Here is a 27,375-nt window from a genome sequence, read left to right on the forward strand (position 1 = left end):
TTCTAACCGGGCAATCGGTTGAACATAACAGGATACATCATAAAAAGCAGGTTTCTTGGTTAACCATTGTAATGAGCATATTCGGTGAATAAATATATAATGTAGTTAAACAAATAAAATAATGCAGATACGTATGTTAAACATTGGCATCATCCTCACATGGAAATTTATTAAATTTCTAAATACTATTTGTTCTGTTGTGCAATTCCTTTTTTACACTGGTTCGCATCTGTGGCAAACTTAAGAGAGTTTATGGTTTCCTCAACACAATCTATTTTAGGAGAAACGTTGACAAACATAAGAGTTTTACTATTTCCTCCTATAGATCTATGTAATAATTGAGTCAACTTAGACTCCCTATAAGGTATAACTGTTTCCTTGTCCCTAATAGCCCTGATGAATTTACCTAGTGAAGATAATGATAGGTTTATAGCTATGGCCTCCTGAAGTTGTTGTCCTTCTGTTCCAGATGTTTTTTGTCTTTCACTACCAGCCAAATCAACCAGGTTTAAGGTACTTTTAGCGTTTTCTTTTGTTATAGAATTTTCTCCCGTTAATTTAAGTGTAAATACACTGTGACTTCTGGATGACCTCAAATTGCTTTTCGTTTCTGCCACTTTTCTTTTTTCAGATGCTTTTTGTAACAAATGATATACCTCTTTCTCTGTAGTGACTCGTGTAGTTACAATGTTAGTAACAGATACTTCATTTTTGACGTCTTGGATTTCTGGTTTTGGACCGCCCTTTTTATCACATAGTAAGTCATTGATTTCTTTCCCGTATATTTCTAAGCACGAAGCGTCTACTGAATATGTCCAGCCTTCAATTGTTAACTTTCTAATTGTATCAAAAATTTGTAGAACGGATCTGGGGATCATTCCCCTATCTACATCATCGGTATTATCATACACTGATGTGCCTTCCATTGTATAGGTCTTTCCAGAACCTGTCTGGCCATAAGCAAATATACAGACGTTATAACCATCCAATGCACTCTGAACTAACTCTGAAATTTCTTCAAATACTTGGTCCTGTGTTGCGTTATACTTGAATACTTTGTCAAAACTGAACTTTGATGTGTTTTCTTTAGCATTTTTAGTTTTGACAACATCTATCTTGTTGGGACCAGGAAAAGATATATGATCCAATTTGCAAATATTTCCTCGTTTTTCATGATCAAGTAAAGGTCGGACCCTACAAAATACTCTGATGTTGCCCTTCAATTCCTGAATCTGATTGTGCAATTTTCTTCTCTCTGTTTCAAAAGTTCTGATATCATATTTGCTTATCTTTATCTCATTTTCTTTTTTTTGTATCTCTATATCTCTTTCTTTCACCTTTTTCTCTCTTTTTGTAATCTCTACATTTTTACTTTTAATTTCTGTGTCTTTGATTTCTATCTCTTTATCTCTTTGTTCCAATAATCGTTGAAGTTCTGCAATCTTAGCATCTTTCGATTTCACAATATCTTTATATTGTAATTTAGTATTTTCTAATGCTGTATCGTTTAAACATAGTTGAGCAGTTTCTTCTGTGGTTGGTTGAACTACCTTTGTTGAAGATTCTGTTGTTCGTGTTGAATTTCTATCTCCAAACATTGGTGATGATACTCTTTCAAGATTTTCCACGTCACGATATATACCTGTAAATTCAAGAGTTTTTATTTATTTTATAAACTATATATTGGAATACTGGCTATCAATTTTATTATTATGGAACTGTATGAGAAGCTGTTGACATTTTCTTCAACTTTAAATATATTCAATATAAAACAGAAGATCAGGAATAATTGTCAATGAGACAACTGTCCACAAGAGACCAAAATCACACAAACATTAACAACTATAGGTCACAGTACGGCCTTCATCAATGAACAAAACCCATACCGCATAGTCAGCTATATAAGGCCCAGATATGACTATGTAAAACGATTTAAACGAGAAAACTAACGGCCTTTTTTTGTATAAAAAAATAAACGAAAAACAAATATGTAACACAAAAACAAACAACCACTGCATTACAGGCTCCTCACCTGGGACAGGCACTTACACAAATAATGTGGCGGTGTTAAACATGTTAGCGGGATCCCAACCCTCCCCTAACCGGGGACAGTGGTATAACAGTAAAACATAAGCACGAACTATAAAATTCATTTAAAAAGGCTGAACCCATCAGATGGACAAAAATACAAGTGAACATGACCGGGTACTTGTACATCCTGACAACAAAAAGACAATGTTTATTAATACTTTACATGGTTTTGATGACTTTAAATATTTGATGAACTGTTCTGAGACTAATCCTCTGAAAGATTTGTAATCTACCTAAACCATAATAACAATTTCATTAGCGGAACGATATGCGCAATTAACAGTTCCGTAGCTGATGAAATCACATCCATTTTTGTATGGGATTTTTGTTGCTTAGTCTTTAGTTTTTTGCATTTTGTTTTTTGTACTTTTGTTTATAAATATAGGAAGATGTGGTATGAGTGCCAATGAGACAACTCTCCATCCAAATAACAATTACAAAAGTTAAACCATTATAGGTCAATGTACGTCCTTCAATACGGAGCCTTCGATCACGTCGAACAACAAGCTATAAAGGGCCCTAAAATACTAGTATAAAACCATTCAAACAGAAAAATCAACTGTCTTATCTATATAAAAAAACGAGAAACGAGAATCACGTATAAATTTTATAAACAAACGACAACTACTGTACATCAGATTCCTGACTTAGGACAGATGCAAACATTTGCAGCGGGATCAAACGTTTAAATGGTAACAAACCTTCTCCATTTTTCTGAAACAATAGCATACCATCACAATATAGAAAAACACACGATAAAATATCAATTGGCAGGCTTAACTCAAAAAACGTAAATTAATACACTATGAACGAATAAATTTGATCTGTGATATCTGAATGCAAATGCATAGTTAATAAAATATTAGGGACAAACATTCAAGGCAAAAAAGCAAACAAACACGTCCAAACAAAGCCATGTTCAAACAAATGTAGTAAGAAGAAGTGAAAATTAAAAGATATTCCAAATAATCAAAGATGGTATATAGACAAGATTCATATTGATATAAAATAACAAAAAAGCATTATAAACAGTATCAACAGGTCGAATGAAAAAAAGAAAATATGATTTTAGAGTACTCGCAGTTGCTGACAACTAGTTAAAAGCCAAAAACAATTAATAATATACATCAGTGACTAAAATCAACTAAAACACATCCCTGGGATTAAGTATTCTACGTCATGAACAGTCCTAGAACTCTGCCTTGTGCAATGCCAAAAATAAAGGAATCGACAGGTAGTAAGATAAATATAGTGAGTAGCGATAAAAATTAACCTGTCCGTGTCTCCATACAACCCGCCTCAAAAGAAGATACCATTTAGTTATGTTTTAATTTGCTAATTATAAAATCGATATAAATGCCTATATAAACTATATTCAGAGATCTAATTACAATATTGGTACGATAACTCTTACTTATAAGTTGTTTAAAGGTTCGAAGAATTTACACGGATCACATTGTGATTTCCTCGCTTTAAGTACAATACTATCATAAAATTTAGGAAGTGAAATATAGTCTTTTCAGCTTGTTATAATTGTGCTGTCAGTTCATTTTCGAATGGTATATATAAATGTAAGTCTGGTATCTTATGCCTCTCTTTTCTTAGTTGGCACACATTTTTTGATCTTTTGGGTCTAATTTTGCTATTTCTCTAAGCTGACCAGAGCGTCACTGATGATTTTTATGATTTTTCATACAATAATCAGTCCGGCAGTGGGCGAAGCTTTAAAGCGATATCTGTATAGTATACAGATACAGCATAGCGATATCTGTAGGGTTGTATCTGTATAGTAGAGCACCCAATTGCAGGATAAAACCTTTTAATGGATCCAAACCTTCTCCCTTTTTCTAAATCAATATCATAACATAGAAAAACACACGGTAAAATATCAATTGGAAGGCTTCACTCAATCAAAAAACGTAAACTAATACATTATGAACAAATAAATTTGATCTGCGATATCAGAATGCAAATGCACAGTTAATAAAATATTAGGGACAAACATTCATGGCCAAAAACCAAACAAACAAGTCCACACAAAGCCATGGCAAGACACCACTGCGAAATATTTAAGCCTTCGAAAATATTCACTTTAGAAAAAAAACGGTTTTAAAACATACAGGTAAATCTTGAAGTTTATACAAATGAGAGATCTGTGTTCTTTTTAACATTGGACAGTTTAAGGTTACATAAGGGTTTCCCATAAGTAAATTATAGTTGAACTTGAGTGTTTAATGATACAAAGTAAAGATTGAAAGAATTTTTAAATTAGGGCAAGTGGAAATTAACTCTAGTGCTACCTCTTTAACGTATGTACATGTGTACCATGTTCTTCAATGTCTGCCGGTTTTACGATAACAGAAAATACGTGCTAAGAAGAGTGAGAAAATACGCATAATCAGAAGCATATATAGATATCCTCTTTTTTTTAATTACCGATTCTATAAATAGATATCTGATATCAAAAACTAAACCGATAGATATAAGAAGACGTGGCGTGGGTGCCACTGAGACAACCATCAATCAAAGACAAAATATGTACATTCATATGTTCACAGACAAAGCACTCATACACCTACATCTATTGCATGATGTTTGTCAAACTTGTGTGAAGTTTATAGAAAAAGCTAAAGCTAGGTATTTAAAGACTTTACAAGAATCATGCCTTTCAAATAGAAATGTATGAAAAAACCCCGATCTATATATCACTTATTAGCGTTTTAAAATGTTTTCACTCAGGCATGGGTCAAGATACGTAATTCAATTAATATAGGTGGTAATGGAATGCTTTCCCTCAATTTTTCTCCTGTATTGAGTTATAAAATATGGTTAAATCTTGGCTAAACAATATACAATTCACTTTCTTGTAAAATAGCACATCCAGAGCATATTACGATGCACCTTCTCGAGATACAGATATCTTTTTTCAGACTTAAAGGTCATTTGAAAATTTAGTTAGGTGTATCTGTGTATACATTTAAGAATTTAATATTTCTAATGCTATTTTTCTGTTCTTTTGGAACTCGCTAATTGATATTATTTCAAGGGCCGTACCAACTTTACAAGCAGAAATATAATTGATAACTCTTACCTTGCTTGCAATTAATTTTCGGTATTTTCTCCCATAAGACAGACACAATCACTGAAAAAGACGTCAAAGAAATATAAATACAACAAATTAGGAGATATGGTACAACAGTAATTATCTACAAGCGTTTCTCGGAAGAAGTTCAAATTGGAAAGTTCCTGGCTAAATGGCAAAATCAAAAGCTCTTACATATCAAACGATGGATTAGATTAAGATATATATCAAAAAGATGTGAGGTTATTGACAGTAAGAACAAATTTTACGAAGCGATACGTGACACAGAATTACTATATGTCACCGTATGCCCCTTTTACACAGGAAATTAAAAGCAAACATTTACAATCAAAGTGAAAACTTTTCATTCGCTATTACTAATGTGTCTTGTTTGGACGATGTGACACAACTTACAGTATGTTTATGTCACAAATCGCCTGCAATCTCCGTGTGCTTATATTTTGTTGTTGTTGATTACATTTGTTTTTCGTTAATGTTTTGTTCATATATAAGCTCAACCACTTTTCGCGTTTGAAATGTTTTACATTTTTTACTATGCGGTATTGATATTGCTCATTGTTAAAGCCTGTACGGTGTGCTATAATTTTTTTTTTTCACTTTTTCACATCAATATATATATATCTATCACAGTAGCATGGGTTCGAATCCCGGTGAGGGAAGAACCAAAAATTTGCGAAAGCAAATTTACAGATCTAACATTGTTGGGTTGATGTTTAGACTAGTTGTATATACATTATGTACACAGCCATGTATCACCATCATTGATGGCGATCCGATGGATAAATCTGTTGTAGAGTTGTCACTGACTCAGACGTACTTATAAATGTAATTATTTTCTGTGACTGTATCTTGCATTAATTTGTAGGATCCTTAACTATAGATAATTGAGCTGATCTGTCACAATAACATCTCCATGCCTTATATATCATGTACTGTAGTACGCCGCTAGATTAAAGCTGACGAGGAAAGGTAACACACGGCCACCGAAAGCTTTATTTTTGTGAAGCCCAGGTGGTCTAGCGGGACGGATGCAGTGCAGGCGATTTGGTGTCACGATATCTCAGTAGCATGGGTTCGAATCCCGCGAGGGAACAGAAAGCAAATTTACAGATCTAACATTGTTGGGTTGATGTTTAGACGAGTTGTATATATATATATATATATATAAATGTGGTATGAGTGCCAATATGAGACAACTCTCCTTCAAAGTAACAATATATAAAAATAAACCATTATAGGTCAAGGTAGGACCTTCAACACGCATCCTTGGTTCACACATAGCAGCAAGCTTTGAAGAACCCCAAAAATAACTAGTGTTAAACCAACGGTCTAATCTATATACAAAACCAAACAAATGTTCTCATTGGTAGTCATACTGCATCATTTTATTTCTTTTTTATTAATTTCTTTTTAATATGTTTAATTTCATTGAAGATGTATCCAATCTTTGATGCGAGTCGACAAATGGTTGCAAATCACATATTTGAATTTATTTCAAATTTAAAAAATAAATTCATTTAGATAACTATCGTTATTCGGTCCGTTTATATGTACTATTTGCATATATAATTGAAAATGCCTGTTAAAATAAATCACCGTTCATAAAAGCGCCTCTTCTATACTTTTCTAATCATTTTTTACAATGAATGAATTAGATCAACAGAATGTTACGGGTATTCAATATTGCGTAAATTGCGTAAAAAGATTATGATAGACACGTTTAAAGCAGTGTTTTGAATATTAATATATTATTTTGATACATATCACATCTATATGAATACTTAAACTTTTGTTTTTGTGGAATAAGAATGCATTTATAAACCGCCATAAGATTTCAGTACTTGTTTTTAATAATTAGATGCTGAATCTATGAAAAGATGCTAAATTTCTGTACGTGTTACTTAAAATAAAAATGTTTCTTCTCCTATTTGAAATAATGCAACGTCAATTACAATCAGTCGTTATAAATGCCTTTTGATAACTAATTTTGTAAAAAATGTGCATATTTGAGGGATAAATATGAGTAAACTTTTGTTTTTGTTGAACAAGATTGCGATCATTTCTTCATTTTAATGGACATTATTGACAGCCATTTGATTTTTGTACTGTTTATGTTTATGTTGGATTTTTGTTCATAGAATTGTAAGATTTTCAGAAAAATTTTACTAACTTGTTCGCTTTGTTTAAAATTACTAAAATAATTCTTTGTTTGATAAAAAAACATATTATTTCTAATTAATCAATGAAGGATTTATTAGTAATCATTTAGAAAGCAAACGACACCGAATCGTAAAGTATAATTTTTTATATTTTGCAAAACTGTCAATATTAATTTTATATAAACAACATATTTCTCTTTTTGCTGTTTCATAAATATATTCATAACTTTTCCTGAACAAAAAATGAAGCAGTGTATCATTTTTGATAAAGTAGTGCAATACCTGTATATACTAGAACAAGAACACACGTGGTGCTAACTGCAATCAAAATGATTCTCGATTGTTCTTGTTTGTCTGAAAGATATGAAAAAGATGTTATGTTAAACGGAACAAGTATGCACAGTAATAAACCTATTATACGAGAGAAAAAAAACTAAAAGAACTTGTGTTTCTGCAATCTAATATTTTTATGCCCCACCTACGATAGTAGAGGGGCATTATGTTTTCTGGTCTGTGCGTCCGTTCGTCCGTTCGTCCGTGCGTCGTACCGTCCGTTCGTCCGTCCGTCCGTCCGTCCGTCCGTTCGTCCGTCCGTCCGTCCGTCCGTCCGTCTGTCCCGCTCCAGGTTAAAGTTTTTGGTCAAGGTAGTTTTTGGTGAAGTTGAAGTCCAATCGACTTCAAACTTTGTACACATGTTCCCTATGATATGATCTTTCTACTTTTACCCCAATTTCACGGTCCACTGAACATGGAAAATGATAGTGCGAGTGGGGCATTCGTGTACTGAGGACACATTCTTGTTTTTAATATAAAATGATCGGTTTGAAAATGTGAAAACAGTTAAAAAAATATACAACTTGCAAAAGATGGTTTCGAATGATAATCAAAAATGGTTAATGTCTATTTTTATTCTTTCAAACATTGCTACCTTTACTTACCCGTATACCTTTTTATAGTTTGCCTCTGCCAACTGCCGCCACTAAACAAAAAAAACAGCAAATCAAAATAAGAAATTAAATAATCACTAACGACATTTAGATATTAAGTAGAGAATTGAATAATTTTGGACGTAATAACGTGTGTGCATAAAACATATGTCACATTTTGTGGTGTTGATACATCCATGTGACGCGCAGTTCATGGTTTTATTTTTGATGACCTGGTGAAATATCATAAATCACTTGGAGGTGTCCGATGTTATTCTGTGGTTTACAAATGATAATTTAATATTATATTATGTATTTATGTATTTTCTGTCAAAAGAGTTCTTGCCTTTATTTGAAGTGTATTAAAATATTCCTCTCAATTTATTATGGCATTTTTGTAGTTTTTTTTACATTGCTATGTAAGCGGGACGTTTGGCTAGTCATACGCCATGTTCAATCCACCATTTATTTCTTCAAATATTCTGTAATAAGTCAGGAATATGGCAGCTGTTATGAAATAGTTTCTTCCTATGTATGTTGGCGTTTGTTTTTGAAGTATTTCAGTGTTTCTGTTGTTCTTTTATTTTATGTGTTTCATTCGGTTTTGGTGTATGACCTAAATTAGTTTTCTGCAATTGATTTATGGCTATTGCACAGGGTATACTACTGCTGCTGCTATAATGTACGCAGAATTTAGCAAAACTAGACAGTTTGTAAACAGTGTAAACTGATTTTTTTTAACACAGAACACGAAGAATCTGGCCTATGACCCTTCTCGCTAGAAATTGCTATTTTGGTATGTTAGCATGTTTAATATGATGTCCTTTTCCGTTTATTGAAATCTCAGATCGGTTAATTCCGTATCCAATCGTCTAAATTCGACTGTGGTGTCATTATCGATTATCGGTTATCGGTTCTTGTCTATATTATAAGTTTTATAATAATAACACAAATATTTGAATCTTACGGGGAGAATTTTTGAAAAGATTGTTCGATTGTTTTTTTTTTTTGTGTATTATGTTGATGAAGTCGAAGTATGACTTTATAGTGTTTTATGTGGTAGCATTAGTTTCACAAAACAATGTTCCAATAGCACAGAGATATCAAAACACGACACAAAGTCTCTAATAAATATCACAATGATATCTGTTATTATACACTAGTTAATACTTTGAAAAAATTGAGAATGAAAATGAGGAATATGTCAAAGATATATCAACCCGACAAAAGAGCAGATTCTCAACAATTGTTGTTAATCAAAATATTCCTTTTATCTCAGAAGATGCACTTATCTTAATTTGATACCGTTTTAAGAAGAAAAAAAATATAGCGGGCGCTACCCTATTGGAATTTGATTTATAAAGAAAATATTTATATACCATTTATAACAACATCCAACTACTAATTAAATTACCAAAACTGAAATCGCTACAGAATAATTACTCCTTAAAAGAGGGACGTAATATACCAGTGGGACAGTCAAAGTCATCAATCGCAAATAAAATGACAACGCCATGGCTAAAAATGAAAAGACAAACAGACAAACAATAGTACACATGACAAAACATAGAAAACGAAAGAATAAGAAACACGAACCCCACCCAAAACGTGGGTTGATCTCAGGTGATCCGGAAGGGTAAGCAGATACTGCTCCACATGTGGCACCCGTCGTATTGATCATGTTATAACAAATCTAGTAACATGCCTAACTCACGCGGTAATTTACGAAAAATCCATGGTAGCGAAAGAGATTTGAACTGACACTGTCCAATAAAGACAACAGTGGTTTACCGCTGTTCGAAATTTTGTAATTTCTTATTGTAGAATACACTCATCTTTTTAAAAACATCTGATCTATTTTTGCTTCTCAAACTCGACTGTAATCAGAAATCTGTTCATCAAATTGTAATACTCTTTTCCACTGCTCATAGAAAGCTTCCCGTCCTTCTCCGCAAAAAATTTCGCTTCAGTGCAATTTTTAAAAAATCACCCAAAAAGAGCACAAATAATGCTGCATTGTAATGTGTATATTCTAAGTACTGACATTGTGTACTTATTTTTACCGTACATTTTTCCATTTGTGTTTTGTTCAGTAGAATCTTAATGTGGTACGGTAATACAACAACTTGCTTTCGGATTGAAGGCCGTAGTTTCGGGTTGGTTTAAATTCAAACGCATTAGGGTTTTATAGTGTCTTTATGTGTAGCTTAATGGGATATATGTTACTATAATCAACAGTCATACATGTGTAGGATGTCATGGACTTTCTCCTATTTGAATTTACATGAGACTTCGTTTTATTTTCTTCAGTTTGTTATATTATAGCGAAACACGAAACATACAATTTAAAAGATTGTGTTTACGTTTCTCAGTTACAATATTAAATAGCGTTATTCTCATATAAGTATTTTTATCATATGGTTGTTTAAGGGCATACGAAACAGTTACAGGGGAGGTAATGACATTGCTAACGTAAAATGTTATTTTCGCGACGTCAAACTATGACAGATGCATTTTTCGACTGATTTTTATTATTCAAACTGATTTAATTTGAAAACGAGTGCATGGACCCCTATTTTTTAAAACGACATTTTGTTTCATTTTGCAGTGTGATTATTTGGACCAAATTTTATAAAACTGTAAATAGTGCAATTTTTTTAATTTTGATAATTACACAGCAAAAAATTACGTTTTTTCCTCAACTCATTTCCATTTGATCCATATGAGTTATTTCTGAATAAAAAATTCATAATTTTTTAGGATACGTATAAAATACAGAATAGACAAATTATCTAACAAAAAACAATTTGTGTTTATCTTTTAAAACAAAAAAGTTATGACTTTCTTTCGAAAGGAAAAATACGGCCACAAATCCGAATCTTGGGCAAATATTCATAATTTCGACCTCATTTAACTCAAAAAGTAGCACATGAAGGTATATTTTTTATTACATATTTGATTTAATCAGGCAAGAAATAGCCTACATGGAAATTTTCATCAAACTGTAAATACGGGATCAAAACTGTATCGTATGCCCTTAAGGGGAAGTCAGAGAATTCTACGAGAAGGAAAGAAAGTCGTTCAGTACCTACTTCTCGGGTCACAATAGTTATGAGAACGTTGTCATTTTCTTTTTCTAATATGTTATCGCATTTGAACCTACGTTGGTTGCATTTACCTGTTAATGATACTACGATGTTTACTGAATATTAAAATTATATTAGTTTTAAAGAGATGCGACTAATTAACCGATTATGTATGTTAGTTTCGTTAACCGAATCTCCAAGAGTTCACGCCTATATTTTAAAATAGTTTGTTGTACTGTCCTTTATTCCCCGACAATTGTATTTAAAAATGGATCTATGAATTGTTGTTAAAGACTTATATCATATGTCTTATCATTTAATCAGATTTAATTGTGTTATCAACGTACTTTATCTTTTAAAGTATGTTGCATATCATTTTCCTTTATCATTGTTAGTACATCAACGTTTAATATGTAGCATTAACCACCAAACAAGGAAATACAAATATTAGAAGAATTGATTCCTTCATTTAAATATAGTTTAGATATTAAGTCATTGATTCAAATATCAAAGGTGCTTTACCTTTCAATCTCTATTGGAGGACACTTCGAGTCAGTTTGCGGTTTTTCCTCACATTCATAATCTGAGAAATAATAAGGTCAATGTCATTGTTAAAAAATTTTTATATACATCAACACAACTTTCAAAATCACCAAAATTGTTTAATAGAATTTGTATAGGGTTCCATATGTTGCAATTTCGTTCTTTTTGTATTATAATTACTGAATTTACCATAGATCGATTTAAATGAAATGCGAAAGATAACAAAGGGACATGTGAAATCAAAATAACCTGACATTGCCATGGCTCAAAAAAGACCAACATTCAAATAACAGTACACACAGCATAGAAAACTAGACTGAACGACACGAACCCCAATAAAACTTGGCTTGATCTCAGGTGCTCCAGAAGGAAAAGCAGACCCAGCTTCACAAATTTCACCCATTGTGTTGATCATGCTACACAACCATTAATAATGATAAATAGGAAAGTCACATTCGGGGAAAAGAAATGTAGTAACAACATTAGGAACATATATCCACCACCATTTGTGAAACTGATATTACATAATGGTTAACCGACTTGTGATAGCCTCATTAAAATTTACAAAGTGTTCAACTTCACCACTTGGAACACTTTCGGTAAATTGTACATTTATAAGCAGAAACTATCTATCAAGGAAACATTCAATTTGATAGAAAATACAACCCCGGGAATATCGTATCTGAGAGATATTTACTCCATATGCAGGCGGTTCTCGAATGATGCTACAAAGAAATGGACACACACGTTTGAATTATAGAAGTGTAGCCCTTTTACCTAATTATAAACCAGATTCAATATAATTAGCACATGTAGTGACAGAGACATGAGGGTCGTTTACATTAAAATGCAAATAGATAATTATATGTATGCCATGTGTAGAAAATCATATGCGCCACACTGTTAAGCTTTTTTTAATATCTTTTAAACAAATTAGAGTGATTATTTGAAAGATGACACATAATAAAGGGAACGATTTTATAGAGACATTTAATCCAATTGTCCATGGTCATTTATACAACTGTAATTCTGTACAGTTCAATTAATATCTATATTTGGAAAACAATTAAGGAAAATATAATGAAGTTCAGACTCTAAAGGAGAAACATTTGACAATAATATGAAGAAAAACATCAACAACACTTACTAGTCGACAAAACACTACAACGAGAACGAAAGACAGAGCATTACGATTCCAATTAAAAAAAAAGTAGAGATTATATTAGTTAAATTTAGAATGGAAATGGGGAATGTGACAAAGAGATAACAACTCTGACGAAGAGAATTTTTTTTTTTTATCAAAAACATATTTTTTTACCAAAAATCTTCGGTTTGAAATTGCAGATTTGATGATTGTAGGAATAAATTCATGTGCTACTTTTACAAATATACCCTTTTTAAAGAATGTAACCAGTAATATAAATTTAACATAATAATTTGAATTCACCGTCAACGAGCTGAAGCTGTATTCTAAATTGAACAAATCATATGCTACATATATAGACCATTTACTGTAACTTGACCCTAATAGGACTAAGGAGATATTAATAAATGTTAAATTTGTTTTATTGGCAATTATTGGCAATTATTATCTATATTTTATATTGGTATTAGTTATCTAGTTGTAAAATACACTTATTAATTAATCATTTACCAGGTGATAACACTGAACCACCAGGACATTCACTGATGTAACAGGAACAATCCTCCTCTGATGGGTTACAAGAACAGTTCTGTTTTGGTCGTTTGATAAATTTATATCCTTTTCTGTAATCGCATCGACATGCTCTTTCTTCAATGAGTGATCCATTATTGATGATGATTTGGCCTTCTCCTTCACATAGTGACTTTTTATACAAACACTCTCCACTTACATTTGACCATAACCGGAAAGGCTGATAACGTTTTGGCGAACAATCTATATTGCGAAGATTGCCAGATATAACATACTTTTCACCTAAAACAACAAATTGTAGTACAAGAAATAACAACCAAGACACTGATTACCTGCCCTTCGAAATGAATAGTTGATTTTTTTTTCTTTGTTCGATCGATCTGCCTGATAATTTCAACTTTAATGTGGTGAAACAGTGAATTTTTCCGGAAATTAATACATGACAATCTTACTTTGATAGTAATGAATGAAGGTAATGAGTGAAAAACAACCAAGATACATTAGAATATGGAAAGCCAACGGGGTCAAAATTCTTAATTCGTAACTTGTCAATTCGTAATTTGAAACTGTGTAATTTTTAAATTCCTAATGCATAAATTGTCAGTTTGTAACTTGCACATTTGTTATTTCAAAATTGTTAATTTGTAAAATGTCAATTTGTAACTTGTTACTGTGTGATTTCAAATTCTTTATCAGTAAATTGTCAATTGGTATATTGATGTTTTGTAACTTGTCGAATTGTGAAATGTCGATGTGTGAAATGTCAAAGTGTTAAATGTTGTCGTTGTATTATGCTAACGATCATTATGACGACAGATGGCGCCCGGTTTCGTCTTCTGTAAGTAGGAGCACCTCCATATTGAATACATTAATAACTAATTTAAATCAATTATAAACAGCACATACATATGATAGAAAACAAATAGACATTAAATATATTATCATACTTCACGTTAAAATGCCATATTTTGGTGATCGGCTCATACTAGGGTGTTAATTTACTCTATCACAAGACTGAGCGGGTGACAATTTTTTATCAATGTCACCCTCTCGTCCAGACCAATCACAAATAGATAATTTAAAAGACAATGAATTAAATTTACATCAAGTTATTAAAGACTATTTTTGAAGTTCTACGTTTCGGCCAATATTTTATTATTTGACTGTCAAAATAAAAAAAATAAAAAAAAACATCTTGTTTCACTTCAGGGTTCTGTTGATTTTTTCTAATAACCGTAATGTCATAGAAAATATAATTCATCTGTAAAAGACAACAATGATAGGACATTCTGTATAATAAATTGAATAACACATAGCTGAGAGAGTGATAGAGCAGATTGACACATGAGGGTCGGTTGAAAACAAAACTTTACGACAAAAGAGATGATTTCAGCTTTCCAATTGTGAACTTTCCATTTCTAAGTAGCAACATTCCAGCAGCACCTGCATACGGGGTATATATCTCCCAATTAATACAATATTCCCGTGCTTGCATTTCCTACCATGATTTTCTTGATAGAGGGTTACTGCTCACAAGGAAGCTATTAAACCAAGAGTTCCAAATGGTGTAGTTGAAATCATCCCTTCGTAAATCACGAGTTGGTTGACCGTTATGGAATAACTGTTTCACAAATGATATCGGATATGTTCCTTACGTCGTAACTACAATCCCCTTCCCTTTCATGAATGTGACCTACCGAATTAGACTATTTACCGGATTTGTAATCACATAAGCAACACGACGGGTGCCACATGTGGAGCAGGATCTGCTTACCCTTCCGGAACACCTGAGATCACCCCTAGTATTTGGTGGGGTTCGTGTTGTTTATTCTTTAGTTTTCTTTGTTGTGTCATGTGTACTATTTTTTTTCTGTTTGTCTTTTTCATTTTTAGCCATGGCGTTGTCAGTTTGTTTTAGATTTATGAGTTTGACTGTCCCTTTGGTATCTTTCGTTCCTCTTTTGACACCCCTCGAAAAAACATTGTCGACCTTGGCTTAGCCGCGGTTGACATTTTCTTCTTGAGTACCAATCTGCTCTATCATCTTCTCGGCTATGTGTTATTTATAAATTGTTTGTTTTATATGGCATGACAGCAATGTACTCAGTGTTATATAAAGGTTACCTTGAATAAATATGTATGATAATTTACTGTACTCGTCACCAAACATGGGAGGGTGTGTCACTTCCTGTATTAAAATATATACAGATGTGTCGCCGAAATGGGCTTCCTAATCAACTTTGCAAATATATTACTGTAACTCAGCAGGATATTTCTTCTTAATATTTGACCGAGTCAAAATTAGGCTAAATACATGAAATATAAGACGGAAGCTTTTTGAGCTGGAAAATTCATACTAATATCAGTGTTCTGGGTCGCAAATTTTTGACTAAATGTATGATATTCCTTTACATTATAATCTCAATATTAAAATTCCAGAAAATAATGTAATTGTCTTATGCTTTATTAATACATGAAGCAAATGGGCGAATAATCTTTATTTATTTGGCTCATGAGTAATGAAGATAAAAAATGTTTTATATCATATTTGTGCTTTACATAAAAAAATGAATGAAGTATTAATTTAAAAAAGTCACTTTGTTAATGTATACTAGATATCAAAACTGTATTGAATATGAAATATCTATAATACTAAAACAACGAGGTCGAATCTGTCAGCCATCATGAGGTAAAAATGACAAATCAAAGAATTCAACTTTATATATAGTTAATATAGGACAATGGTGTTGATTAAAAATAACAATACTCCAGACCCTTATGTTTTTAACATAATTAAAATTGTCAATAATTAACAATTCCCGTGTCGAATCCGATACCGATACAAATATTATAATCACCTCTTACCTATTACTTTATCTGTACATTCCGCATCTTACAGGCGCACCACCAAACGGTGTATTTGAGATTTGCTGTATACACGGGTCATAATCACAGCTTTGACACTACTAAATTCTATCATTGTCACATTGTTTCTTATTGTAGTATTTTAATCAGTATGAATTTTTAAGATGACAATATGAATACTAAAAATCTAGACTAAGAATAAGGCGTATTTGTACATTTTTCAATTTGTTAGCCGGCATGACGTAAAACAGCGAATCAAAGAATTAAACTTTATTTATAACTAAATTAATAGTGGACAATACTGTTGATGTACCGACCGTGCAAGGGCTGTATAGCCAGTCAAGGTCGTTAAAAACTTCCATTTGTTTGTTGATTGGAAATAACTCCATTCCTGGCCCTTTTGTTTTCCAAACAATTAATATTACCAATAATAGATTATAAGTTCAAGGGTTCAAACAGAAAGATTTTGAAACCAGAGAAAACTGTGCATCTTATAATCAGCATGACTTTATCAGATGACAATACCAATACTGAAAATCCAGGATAAAATCAGACTTACACGTAGTTATATATACTTTAATTCAGTCCTGGACCCGGGATATCACGGGTGTGTTTTAGTTTTGTAATAAAGTCTTAAGGAACCAGAAAACTAAACAGGGACCTAAAATTGCTTTTCATATTTCCAACGAAGAAAAGAAGTCCAACTCAACACTAGGATTCCTGATAAGAAATAAGAGATATTGCCCATCCCAACTACACAAAGTGTTTTGAGATCTCAACGAGCAAAATACCACAATATTCTACCTCATTTTTCATAAAATTAGTACTAGTACTTTTTAATTTCATATGAACTGTTCATTTATCTTTTTGTAGCTTTATTGATTCACATCGTAAATCAACTCTGTTAATTAACGATCCAATCGACGAAATATTAGATTTGGTGAGGTTACCGACCTATAAGAAGGGGTGGCAGCGGTTGGGGTTCTTACCGAGAGTACTGGGCGTTAAGGGCATACGATACAGTAAGGGAGGTAATGACGTTGCTAACGTAAAATGTTATTTTTGCGACGTGGAACTATGACATACCGGGAAAAGATGCATTTTTCGACTGATTTTTATCATTCAAACTGACTTAATTTGAAAACCAGTGCATGGACCCATAGTTTTTTAAAACAACATTTTGTTTTATTTTGCAGGGAGATTATATGAACCAAATTTTATAAAACTGTAAATAGTGCATTTTTTTTCAATGTTGATAAATATACATAAACAAAATTACATTTTTTTCTCGATTCATGACCATTTGATAAATATGAGTTATTTCTGAATAAAAAAAAAGTTTTTAGGACACCTATAAAATACAGAAATAACAAATTATTTAACAAAAAACAATTTGTGTTTATCCTTATGGTTTTTTTTCGAAAGAGAAAATAAAGCCAAAAATCCGAATTTTGAGCAAATATACAAAATTTCGACCACTTTTACCTCAAAAAGTAGCACATGAAGGTATATTTTTTATTACATATTTGAATTAATCAGGCAAAAAATAGACTATATGGAAATTTTCTAATATATTACATGGAATGGAAATGGGGAATGTCTCAAAGCGACAACAACCCGACAATAAAGCAGACAACAGCCGAAGACAAATCGGTCATCGATGTAGCGAGAAACTCCCGCACCCGGAGGCATCCTTCAGCTGGCCCCTAAACAAATCTGTACACTACGTCAATGATAATGGACGTCAGTCATACTAAACTCCTAATTATACACAAGGAGCTAAAATTAAAATCATAAAAGAATTACAAAGGCCAGAGGCTCCTGACTTGGGACAGGCGCAAAATTGCGTCGGGGTTAAAGATGTTTTTTGAGATATTAACCCTCCCCCTATACCTCTGGCCAATGTAGAAAAACAAGCGCACAACAAAGCGCACAGTAAATCTCAGTTTAAGAGAAGTCCGAGTCCGATGTCAGAATATGAAACAAAAGAAAACAAATAAAATGACAATAATACATAACAACAGACTACTAGCAGTTTCTGACATGCCAGCTACAGACCTGAATTAAACTGATTGAAAGATTATGTCTTCATCATATGAATATTAATAAATTTCTTATATCTGTCAGCCCTATCCCCTCCTGTCAGAATAAAAAGGTTCGATAGTATACACCTATTGACTGGGTGTGAGGGTAATAGCAAGTTTGTTGTCCCTGAGGTACCAACTATTGCTCGAGATAAAGCCCGCACACCCAGTCATTAGGTGTTTTATTATACTGAACAACACAGACATTAAGTATTTTATATATATACCAAATAAATAATTTTCTAAAAGTGTATATATATATCATCTGAAAGAAAACAAAAATGTCACATAACTTTATATGCACATGATAAACTATACTTTTTTTTATAATTCGTTTTGTATTAATAAATATTTCATTAATTTCGATCAAGACAAAAAATACTTATGTTAAACTTTCTGTGCTTAAAAAAAATTCTAGCTAAAATACACCAAACGCAAATTCACTTTTTATATAAGGAGAGCGAACCCATATTAAGAATAAGGTACTTTATTTTAGATCTTTAAAAAATTCCCAGTGAAGATTTTTTTTTCTTTTTTATAATTGCTTCTTATAAGTGAAATTACAATCAACACAAACAGATTCCACCGTTTACAATATTAGCGGGAGTTTGACGTTGCAAAGCATACGTAACCAAGCAGAGTAGTCAATGACATCATTATCGTCCAATGAAAAACAAGCATGAAAAGTACGGGAAAGATGATTATGAAACTATTAACCGGTGTAATAGTCTTTGAAACTATTGACTGGCAAATGATTCTGTGGAATGAAATAGCACAACTATTTCATTACTTTTTATATAGAAAAAACACACTGAAGTATAATAATAGTATTTTTAAAAGGGGTAATAAATATCGTTTATTACTAGTACCTACCAGGGTTTTCAAGTAATGATGAAGCCTTTTACAGACGACTATATGGTATTGGGTATTCTCATTGTTCAAGTTGCCTTTACTTGCTTACATCGAGTTATCAAGTTGAACTTTGGTGGATAATTGTCTCATTGGCAATCATACGGTTTATTAACGCATCTCCTTATTGTATTTACCTGAATAATTCAGTCGTTTTATTCCGCCGTTACATTTACCTCGCAATTAGGAGATATCGATAACGTGAACTAGTAGGGATGTATTTTTATATAGTTTCCGCTTGAACGAAACGCAGCCTGTCGTCTTCAGTAAACCAAAAAAAACTTGGATCCTGTTATAATGCATTTTTTTGGTTTTGATTTCTTTTAGCGGCAATTACTAACATAATTGATTTAAATTACTAGGTTTATACTCTATATGAAGGTGCTCTCTTACTTATAGATGACTTACACGCGAAGAAGAAACCGAGCGCCATCTGTCGTCATGGTGATCGTTAGCATAATACAACGACAACATTTAACACTTTGACATTTCACACATCGACATTTCCCAAATCGACAAGTTACAAAAAATCAAAATACAAATTGACAATTTACCGATAAAGAATTTTAAAATCACACAGTAACAAGTTACAAATTGACAATTTACGAATTAACAATTTCGACATTACAAATATACAAGTTACAAACTGACAATTTACGCATTTAGAATTTAGACCCCGTTGGCTTTCCATATTAGAAAGCATTTGTATCATATTATATATGTCTACAGAAAGTAATAATAAAAACCAAAATGCTTTGAATTTGAATTTGAATGTCAATGTTATATAATTTCCTTTAATTTTTTATTTAAATATGAAAAAAATCAAATGACGACGTTATGTTAGATTTGAATACGTTGAATATTTCCCTTCAATCCAATAAAAACCAATGAAAACAACACGTCATAAATAACATGTGTCCAAATCGCTATTTTACTTAATCCGAAACACTATAGGCCGAAAAGTTGAAATTCCTCAAATCGTCGATTTTTCCTTTTTATTTTAAACTGAGTTGATATTTACGATGACATATTGTTGTTAATGTCTAGTGTATTATTTTTACAAAAATACATCTGATGTAGCTCAATTTCATAAAATCAATACGAATTCCTTTTCTTCTGAATAGTTGTACATTACAACATAAAAAGATAAAATATAAAATATCATTTAAAATGGTCTTACTCGATCAAAAAGATATTTTAACCAAAACAAGTAAACATACACTGATCGAAAAAGCTTGATTTTTTGCATAATATATGTTTAAATGGACTAAGATGGGTTTCAAATATGCCTTCAACCCCATTGGGGGTATAAATGTGCATTTATTCAATAAACATATATCAAATATCATATTGTTAACCTTACACCTTAAATTGATGTGAATCGATCATTGTTCGCTAGCTGAAATATCACCCCAATATGTAAATTTTGGATTTTTTCGTATTTATTACACCAGCTTAACTTGCAAATCGCGAAATGTAATCGCTGCGATGTGGGCTAGAGGGCATGTAAGTTAAAATATCAAAGCCTACAATTCTACTAAATACCATGTATTTCGGATAATATGTTTATTCTAATGTTTTATAGTGGTCCATCCTAGAAATATATTCAAGTTTTTTAAATATTAACCTTTTGATTAGTCTCAAACATTCAGATATAGAGAAAATGATACGATGAAACCATGGCCGCTACGAGAAGACCCAATACATCAATTAGCTTACCGTGATCACATGGAAGCACACAACACATATGAGTATCCGGTCATTTACTATTAAATATTTTTACCTGGAGTAACAAAATCTGGATTTCGGTTACACTGTTCAAAATACGATAACATATTTGTATCATAAAGACATGTGTATTTCGATCGTAGTCTGCTAGTGCAATATCCCGATGCCCTCAAGAGTCTCTGAGATATATCTGGACATTGTAAATGGTAAGAATGAGTTGAAGAAACTAAGTGAAAAACCTGCAAAAAAAAGACAAATAATACATATTAGATACATATTAGTTAGAATATGCATTGGTCTCTCCTGTCATTGCGTAACCACACATACAAAACCGTATTTCAGTAATGATAATGAAATTAACATAACTTGATTGATAATTTTAGGAAGACACACACTCTATTAATTTTTCTTTCAATATCTAACGATCTATGTCATTGAACTACTACTATACTGATAACAGAGATGTACAATCTGGTGCGAACCAAATTTAAACATTGTGTTCACGCCATGACAAACAAAAATTTCAAAATTTCGTACGCACCAAATTAAAAAATTAGGCGCACTCAATAGTAATTTTCGAATATGCTTACGGCAATGTATATTGTGGTGTGTCGAATTATCCGTTTTTGTCAGAAATCTCAATTATCTAAACCTAACCGTATCAATTGGAAAACATATACCATGACTCGTTGAGTAAAGGCAACAGTATTAGACCGGTGTTCAAAGGTCATAAATCGATTGAGAGAAAACAAATCCGGGGTACAAAATAAAACCGATGGAAAAACATCAAGAAGAAAACAAATAAACAATAGAAACACGGAAGTGCAACGAAATAAACTCCAACATACATAAAAACGAACTGTTTGATTTCAACTGCAATATTTCTTTTTTTTTATAAGGTTTATATATTTATTGAAATCTTTACATTTGTTAGTTTGAAACATCGATTACTGGTACCTTATCCCGCCCTCGTTAACATTAGTAATGATATTTATATATACAGGAGTTAGTGGCTGTTAGTAATATTCATTAAATATATATATATGTAATATAAACAAGTCTTAATTGAAAACTACGTTCATACCTATGATTACGTTGGATAAAAACCGCAATTTTTATACGTGTGCATGTAAAAAGAAATTTCGTTGTAGAAGGGTCCAAATACAGCACCAACAACATTTTCCAACAGACCAAAAAAGTGAAAAAGTATATTTTAACAAAACGCAATAGTAAATCAGAATGACACATTACGCTGAGGACGGGTTCGCAAAAAAAGAATCTCGAATGGTCAACAATAATACATCGCTCAATGTGAATAATTATCTATTTTAACATAATAACTAATTTCAACAGTAAAAACTAATAACAAAACATTGTCAAATTTGAAACAGAAGTTGTACGATTTGTCCTAAGCTTCAGACTTGACATTCACTAAACTTGCATGTTGAAATTGACATGGTTGATTTTGTAACACAATCATACGCATTCAAGTTTTGAAATCGACAATTGTCATCGTCATTGGAATGCAACTGGAATACACATTCTGAGGTCACACAGGTTCAAACAGTACTCAGTCCGGCAGTGGGCGGAGCTTTAAAGCGATATCTGTATAGTATACAGATACATCATAGCGATATCTGTCGGGCTGTATCTGTATAGTAGGACACCCAATTGCAGGATGAATATATAATATATATATTATACCGGTATAAATGCATGTGAGTTTAATGCTCATAAATATAAAGATGGTTCAACATAAATGTAAATGTCTTGTATAACAAACAAAAAATAAACAATTCTTTATAAATGAGATATTATTAAGTTTTGAATTTTAAGGAATCAAACAAAGATTATATAAATTATAAATCAAGAGTAATTTCATTTCTTTTTTCTTTTCCTTCTCTCTGTCCTCCCCTTTTTAATGCAATATGTGTTTAAATGATTTTATTAAATTTTAACTCCTCCTCCCTCCCAAGAAAAAAAATATAAATAAATAAATAAAAAAAAAATAACTAAGATAAACTTTAAAACACACCGAAAGTAATTAAGAAATAAGAAAGAAAAAAAGGAAAGGGTAAACATTTATGAATAGATAAATAAATATCAGAAATGACCAATGTAAAGAGGTAAATAGGAAAAAGAAATGAGAACCACTTGCATTGACTTTCACTTTCTCTCAGTCTCTCATACGCACATACAATTCTTACTAATGTACACACATACACACATTACTTACTTATGTACATAATAATGGTTTATGATTATATGCATCAAAGTTATATCAAAATCTAATAAAAAAAATATGCTCACAGATTAATATCATACTCTATCGTGGAAATATATATTGTAATGGGGTCCAAAATTTTTCATTTTCTGTGCAATATAATATCCATGTGACTGATATTGTTTTATTCTATTTTTAAAACTTAAAATATTAGGAGTAAGTTCCTTAAACTCCTTACAACTGCCATATTCCTGACTTGTTTCAGGACATTTTAAGAAAAAAATTGGTTGGTTGAACCTAGTTTAATGGCTAGTCAAACCGTACGCTTTATGGCTTTTCGACGATGTAAAACATGACAGAAATTCAGCACAAACACATACAAGGACATTCATCACAGGGAAACGAACAAACAAGTAATACAATAGTCGATACATCATGCCAACCACAGAATAATAACGAACATATTCCACCAACGACAGACAGAATATAAGAAATAGTGACGCATTTACGAAACGAACATGCAATCGGACTGTATACAATTCTTTACACAATACTCGTCCGAAAAATTTCATGAAAATGATGTTATGGAAAGGAAATTTTATAATTATACAATCAGTTGATTTTTTTTATCGCCAAGGAGAAATGACAATCTGTTTCTTCATTGATTTTTTGTGGACTTTTGTTTGTATTCCTCTTTTTTTTATCATGTTGCATGTTTTATTTCTTCGACTTATTTGGGTTTTAAATACCCGTTTATATCGTTAACAATTTTTAAAAAAGAATTTGTACTTTATTTCCTAGTTTAGGTATTTAACTAAATTTGAAAAAAGAAATGGGAAATGTCTCAAAGAGAAAACCACCCGACCAAAAGGCAGAAAACAGCCGAAGGTCATCCATGGACCTTAAACACCGCACAAGAAATCCCACTAACCGGAGGCAGGCTTAAACTTGCCCCTAAATAAAAAGGTGACCTAGTTCAATTAAAATGGACGTCACACTTAACTTCTATACATACTAATAAACTAAAATAAAAAAAAGCACAAAAGACTATAATTTTTGCGCCTGTCAAAAATCAAGTGCCTCTGGCCTTTGTTTAACTTGTATGATTTTCCATTTTAGTTCATTTTTATGTTTTGGAGTTAAGTATGTCCTCTTTAATCACTGAACTAGTACCTATTTTGATTTAAGGGCCAGCTGAAGCATATCTTCGGGTGCGGGATTTTCTCGCTGTGTTAAATCATATAGGTGGAGTTCGGTTGTTTTTACTCTTTGATGGGGTTGTTGCCTCTTTGATACATTTAAAAGTTATTGATAAAAAAATCACACATTTTTTAAGTCTGTGAGGGAGCAATTGCAAATACAAATGTGTCATCATACTTAATATTACGACAACCAATAAATAAATATCACACGTTTGTAAAGCGATTGGAACTAACAATACGGACAAATAATTACATTAGATGTATGTTTCATTATAATACGTTACTCTGATTGGCCAACTGCACATCTCGTGCTATTCCTGAAAGAATTGTATTAGACAATAACATTTATCATTCATGATGACACGAGGTCCCACAATAAAGTGCACAGGTAAATTAAATGAAAACTTGTTAAAAATCGTGTTTTCATGATTCTAGCTAAAAAAATGTAATTATAAGTATTGAATGCTTCTTTTTGTAACTTTATAGGGTTGTAAAAGCGTTGACCGTGCGCACATTTTTAGTATGAAGCGCTTCCGCGCTTCATACAAAATGTACTTCGGTCAACGCTTTTACACCCCAATAAATTTACAAAAAGCAGCATTCAATTCTTAAATAAAGGGTATTTTGTGCTCTTCCCTATTATATTTATCTGTCTGGTTTACACGTCGTAATCAATATGATGGAATGATAAGCAACTGTGATACAAGTTAAAGGTTTCGCTTGCTATAAAACCTGGTTAAATTCATCATTTTTCACAAACAAAAATGCCGAAATCAAGACAAGAATATGACCATTGTTATCCATTCGTTTGATGTCTTTGAACTTTTTATGTTGCTATTTGATTAAGGACTTTTCGTTTTGAATTTTCCTCAGACGCTTTTTGATTTATTTTCAAACCAAGATGGACGAAGACCAAAAATAAACCATGGCATCAATATCTGCTTCGATATTATGATACACATTTCACTCTTCCTCTAATTCTAATCCCGTTAGTCCTAGCTTGAACACCGATACATGTACAGAGGACACATCAACAAGTGCTCCGGAAAAACATATCCTATCATTGTCATACATCTCCAAATTCACTCATATAGCAACGGTTTGTTGTATTCCAATAATATTGCAAATCAAATATTTTTCTTTTGTTTATCTTAAAAACCAAATGTGGTCCATCAAAAACTTCAACAAGAGTACAACGAAGTGAATATAAAACTGATTTTGAAATGGTTTAATCCTATGATGATACTTATGAAGACGAAATGCGGATCTGGCGTTTTAAATTATAGGCGTGGTACCTTTACTAACTTTAAAAAAAAAAACTGGGTCGATGCCAATGCTGGTATACATTTCGTCAACGAAGGTATTACCAGGTCAGTAGTCAGCACTTTGGTGTTGACATGGATTTTAATTATATAGATATTTTAACATTAACTATTTGCAAAAGTATAAATTATTCGAATGATTTTCTTATCCAAGGTATAAATTACCTTAGCCTTAGCCTTAGTCTTATGTAGACTGAACGCGAATCTGGTGTATCAAATTATAAGCCTTTTATAACTATTATCTACTCTTAAATTTCCCATCGATTGTTTACCGTCGAAACATTTAGCACTTGCATATCAAACTGTCACTTTGAGTCCGCCATAAGCATAGGAATGAAAATTTTACTGCATTCTTTTTCATTTGATTGGTATTTTCATGTTCGTACCATTATAAGATTTAAGAGATCAACAAAGGTCTAGCAACACCCTTGGTCCTTTTCCCTGAATTTTGGATAATTTTAAATGGGTAAGTGACACTATAAGTCCTCCGTGCTTATCAAAAGGACAGAGTATAACAGATTATTAAATTCCAAGAACATTGACAGACTAACGGGTTATCATGGTCATTGAAGCAGTAACTTTTCGATATATATTTTGAATTGCAAACTAGTATTTTGAGCCATCTGCAAACCTTGTAGACGAGAATTTTCCTCGATTTTGTCTTAATATCATTTGTATCTATGTATCAAATAGCTATATGCTTAATATATGAAGATCGAGCGATCGAAATCTTGCCACCGTTGTTGATCCTTTTACCTCAATATGTAAATGATTTGAAGTAAATCTAAAATTAATTTTTATCGGCTTGCTATTTTGATTGCTTCTATATTTTATTCCAATATAACTTGATTTGTTTTGCGAAATGTTTTAAAAATATATTTTTGATTATTTATTGATCTTTAAAAAATATAATATGCGATGTTAAGGAAACTTTATATTTGAAAATGACGATATACGACGATTACTTAAAAGTTCCATGAAACGATCTCCTGCAATTTTTCTTTAACTCTTCTTAACTATGATTAACATGAGGTTGGATATAAAATAATAAATAATGAATAACTGGCCGCTAATTTGTCATACATGACATACTAATAGTAGTAGTTTGATTTTAAGTATGTTAGCCTCTATCTAAGGTCATGAGAGTTTTGGGTTCATATAAATATGTTTAATCCGACTTAGATCGGGACATTCTCAAGAAATTTTTTGGAGGAATCCATAGAGTACGATTTTTTTATCATTGATTTTGTCCAGTGATTAAGATTTCAAGCCATTTTTCAAACGTTAGAACAAAGTGCCTCTGAAAACCTTCCGCAAACGATTCGACTGCAACTCCTCTAGGAAAATTACGAAACAAAAGAAACACTTAAGTGCAACAAAAAACCAAACGACAATGCAACACACAGTAATGAATTAAAAGACAATACTGCCATTTTCCTTACTTGGCACCAGACATGT

At 32.0% G+C, this 27,375-nt stretch overlaps 1 protein-coding gene across 1 annotated transcript; it reads right to left on the reverse strand.

The window, feature by feature from the left end:
• Positions 1 to 136: 136 nt before the first annotated feature.
• On the reverse strand, positions 137 to 21,403 carry LOC143084864 (carboxy-terminal kinesin 2-like). The gene is made up of 7 exons (XM_076260920.1): positions 21,225 to 21,403; positions 13,563 to 13,865; positions 11,888 to 11,948; positions 8,292 to 8,332; positions 7,636 to 7,707; positions 5,183 to 5,233; positions 137 to 1,642 (listed from the first exon to the last, which is right to left on the reverse strand). The coding sequence occupies exons 1-7, from the start codon at positions 21,274 to 21,276 to the stop codon at positions 186 to 188; spliced, it is 2,037 nt and encodes a 678-aa protein (XP_076117035.1). The 5' UTR covers positions 21,277 to 21,403; the 3' UTR covers positions 137 to 185.
• Positions 21,404 to 27,375: the final 5,972 nt, after the last annotated feature.

Source organism: Mytilus galloprovincialis, chromosome 8 (genome assembly GCF_965363235.1).
Source record: "Mytilus galloprovincialis chromosome 8, xbMytGall1.hap1.1, whole genome shotgun sequence".
NCBI classification, from domain to species: domain Eukaryota; kingdom Metazoa; phylum Mollusca; class Bivalvia; order Mytilida; family Mytilidae; genus Mytilus; species Mytilus galloprovincialis.

Excerpts from the sequence above, each read along its gene's own strand:
- LOC143084864 (XM_076260920.1), bottom strand. The coding sequence starts at position 21,276 with ATGTTATCGTATTTTGAACAGTGTAACCGAAATCCAGATTTTGTTACT. Across the intron at positions 8,333-11,887 it reads CCTCCAATAGAGATTGAAAG|TGGCGGCAGTTGGCAGAGGC; the intron begins GTAAAGCACCTT and ends TTTTTTGTTTAG. Across the intron at positions 5,234-7,635 it reads TCTTGTTCTAGTATATACAG|TGATTGTGTCTGTCTTATGG; the intron begins GTATTGCACTAC and ends CGTCTTTTTCAG.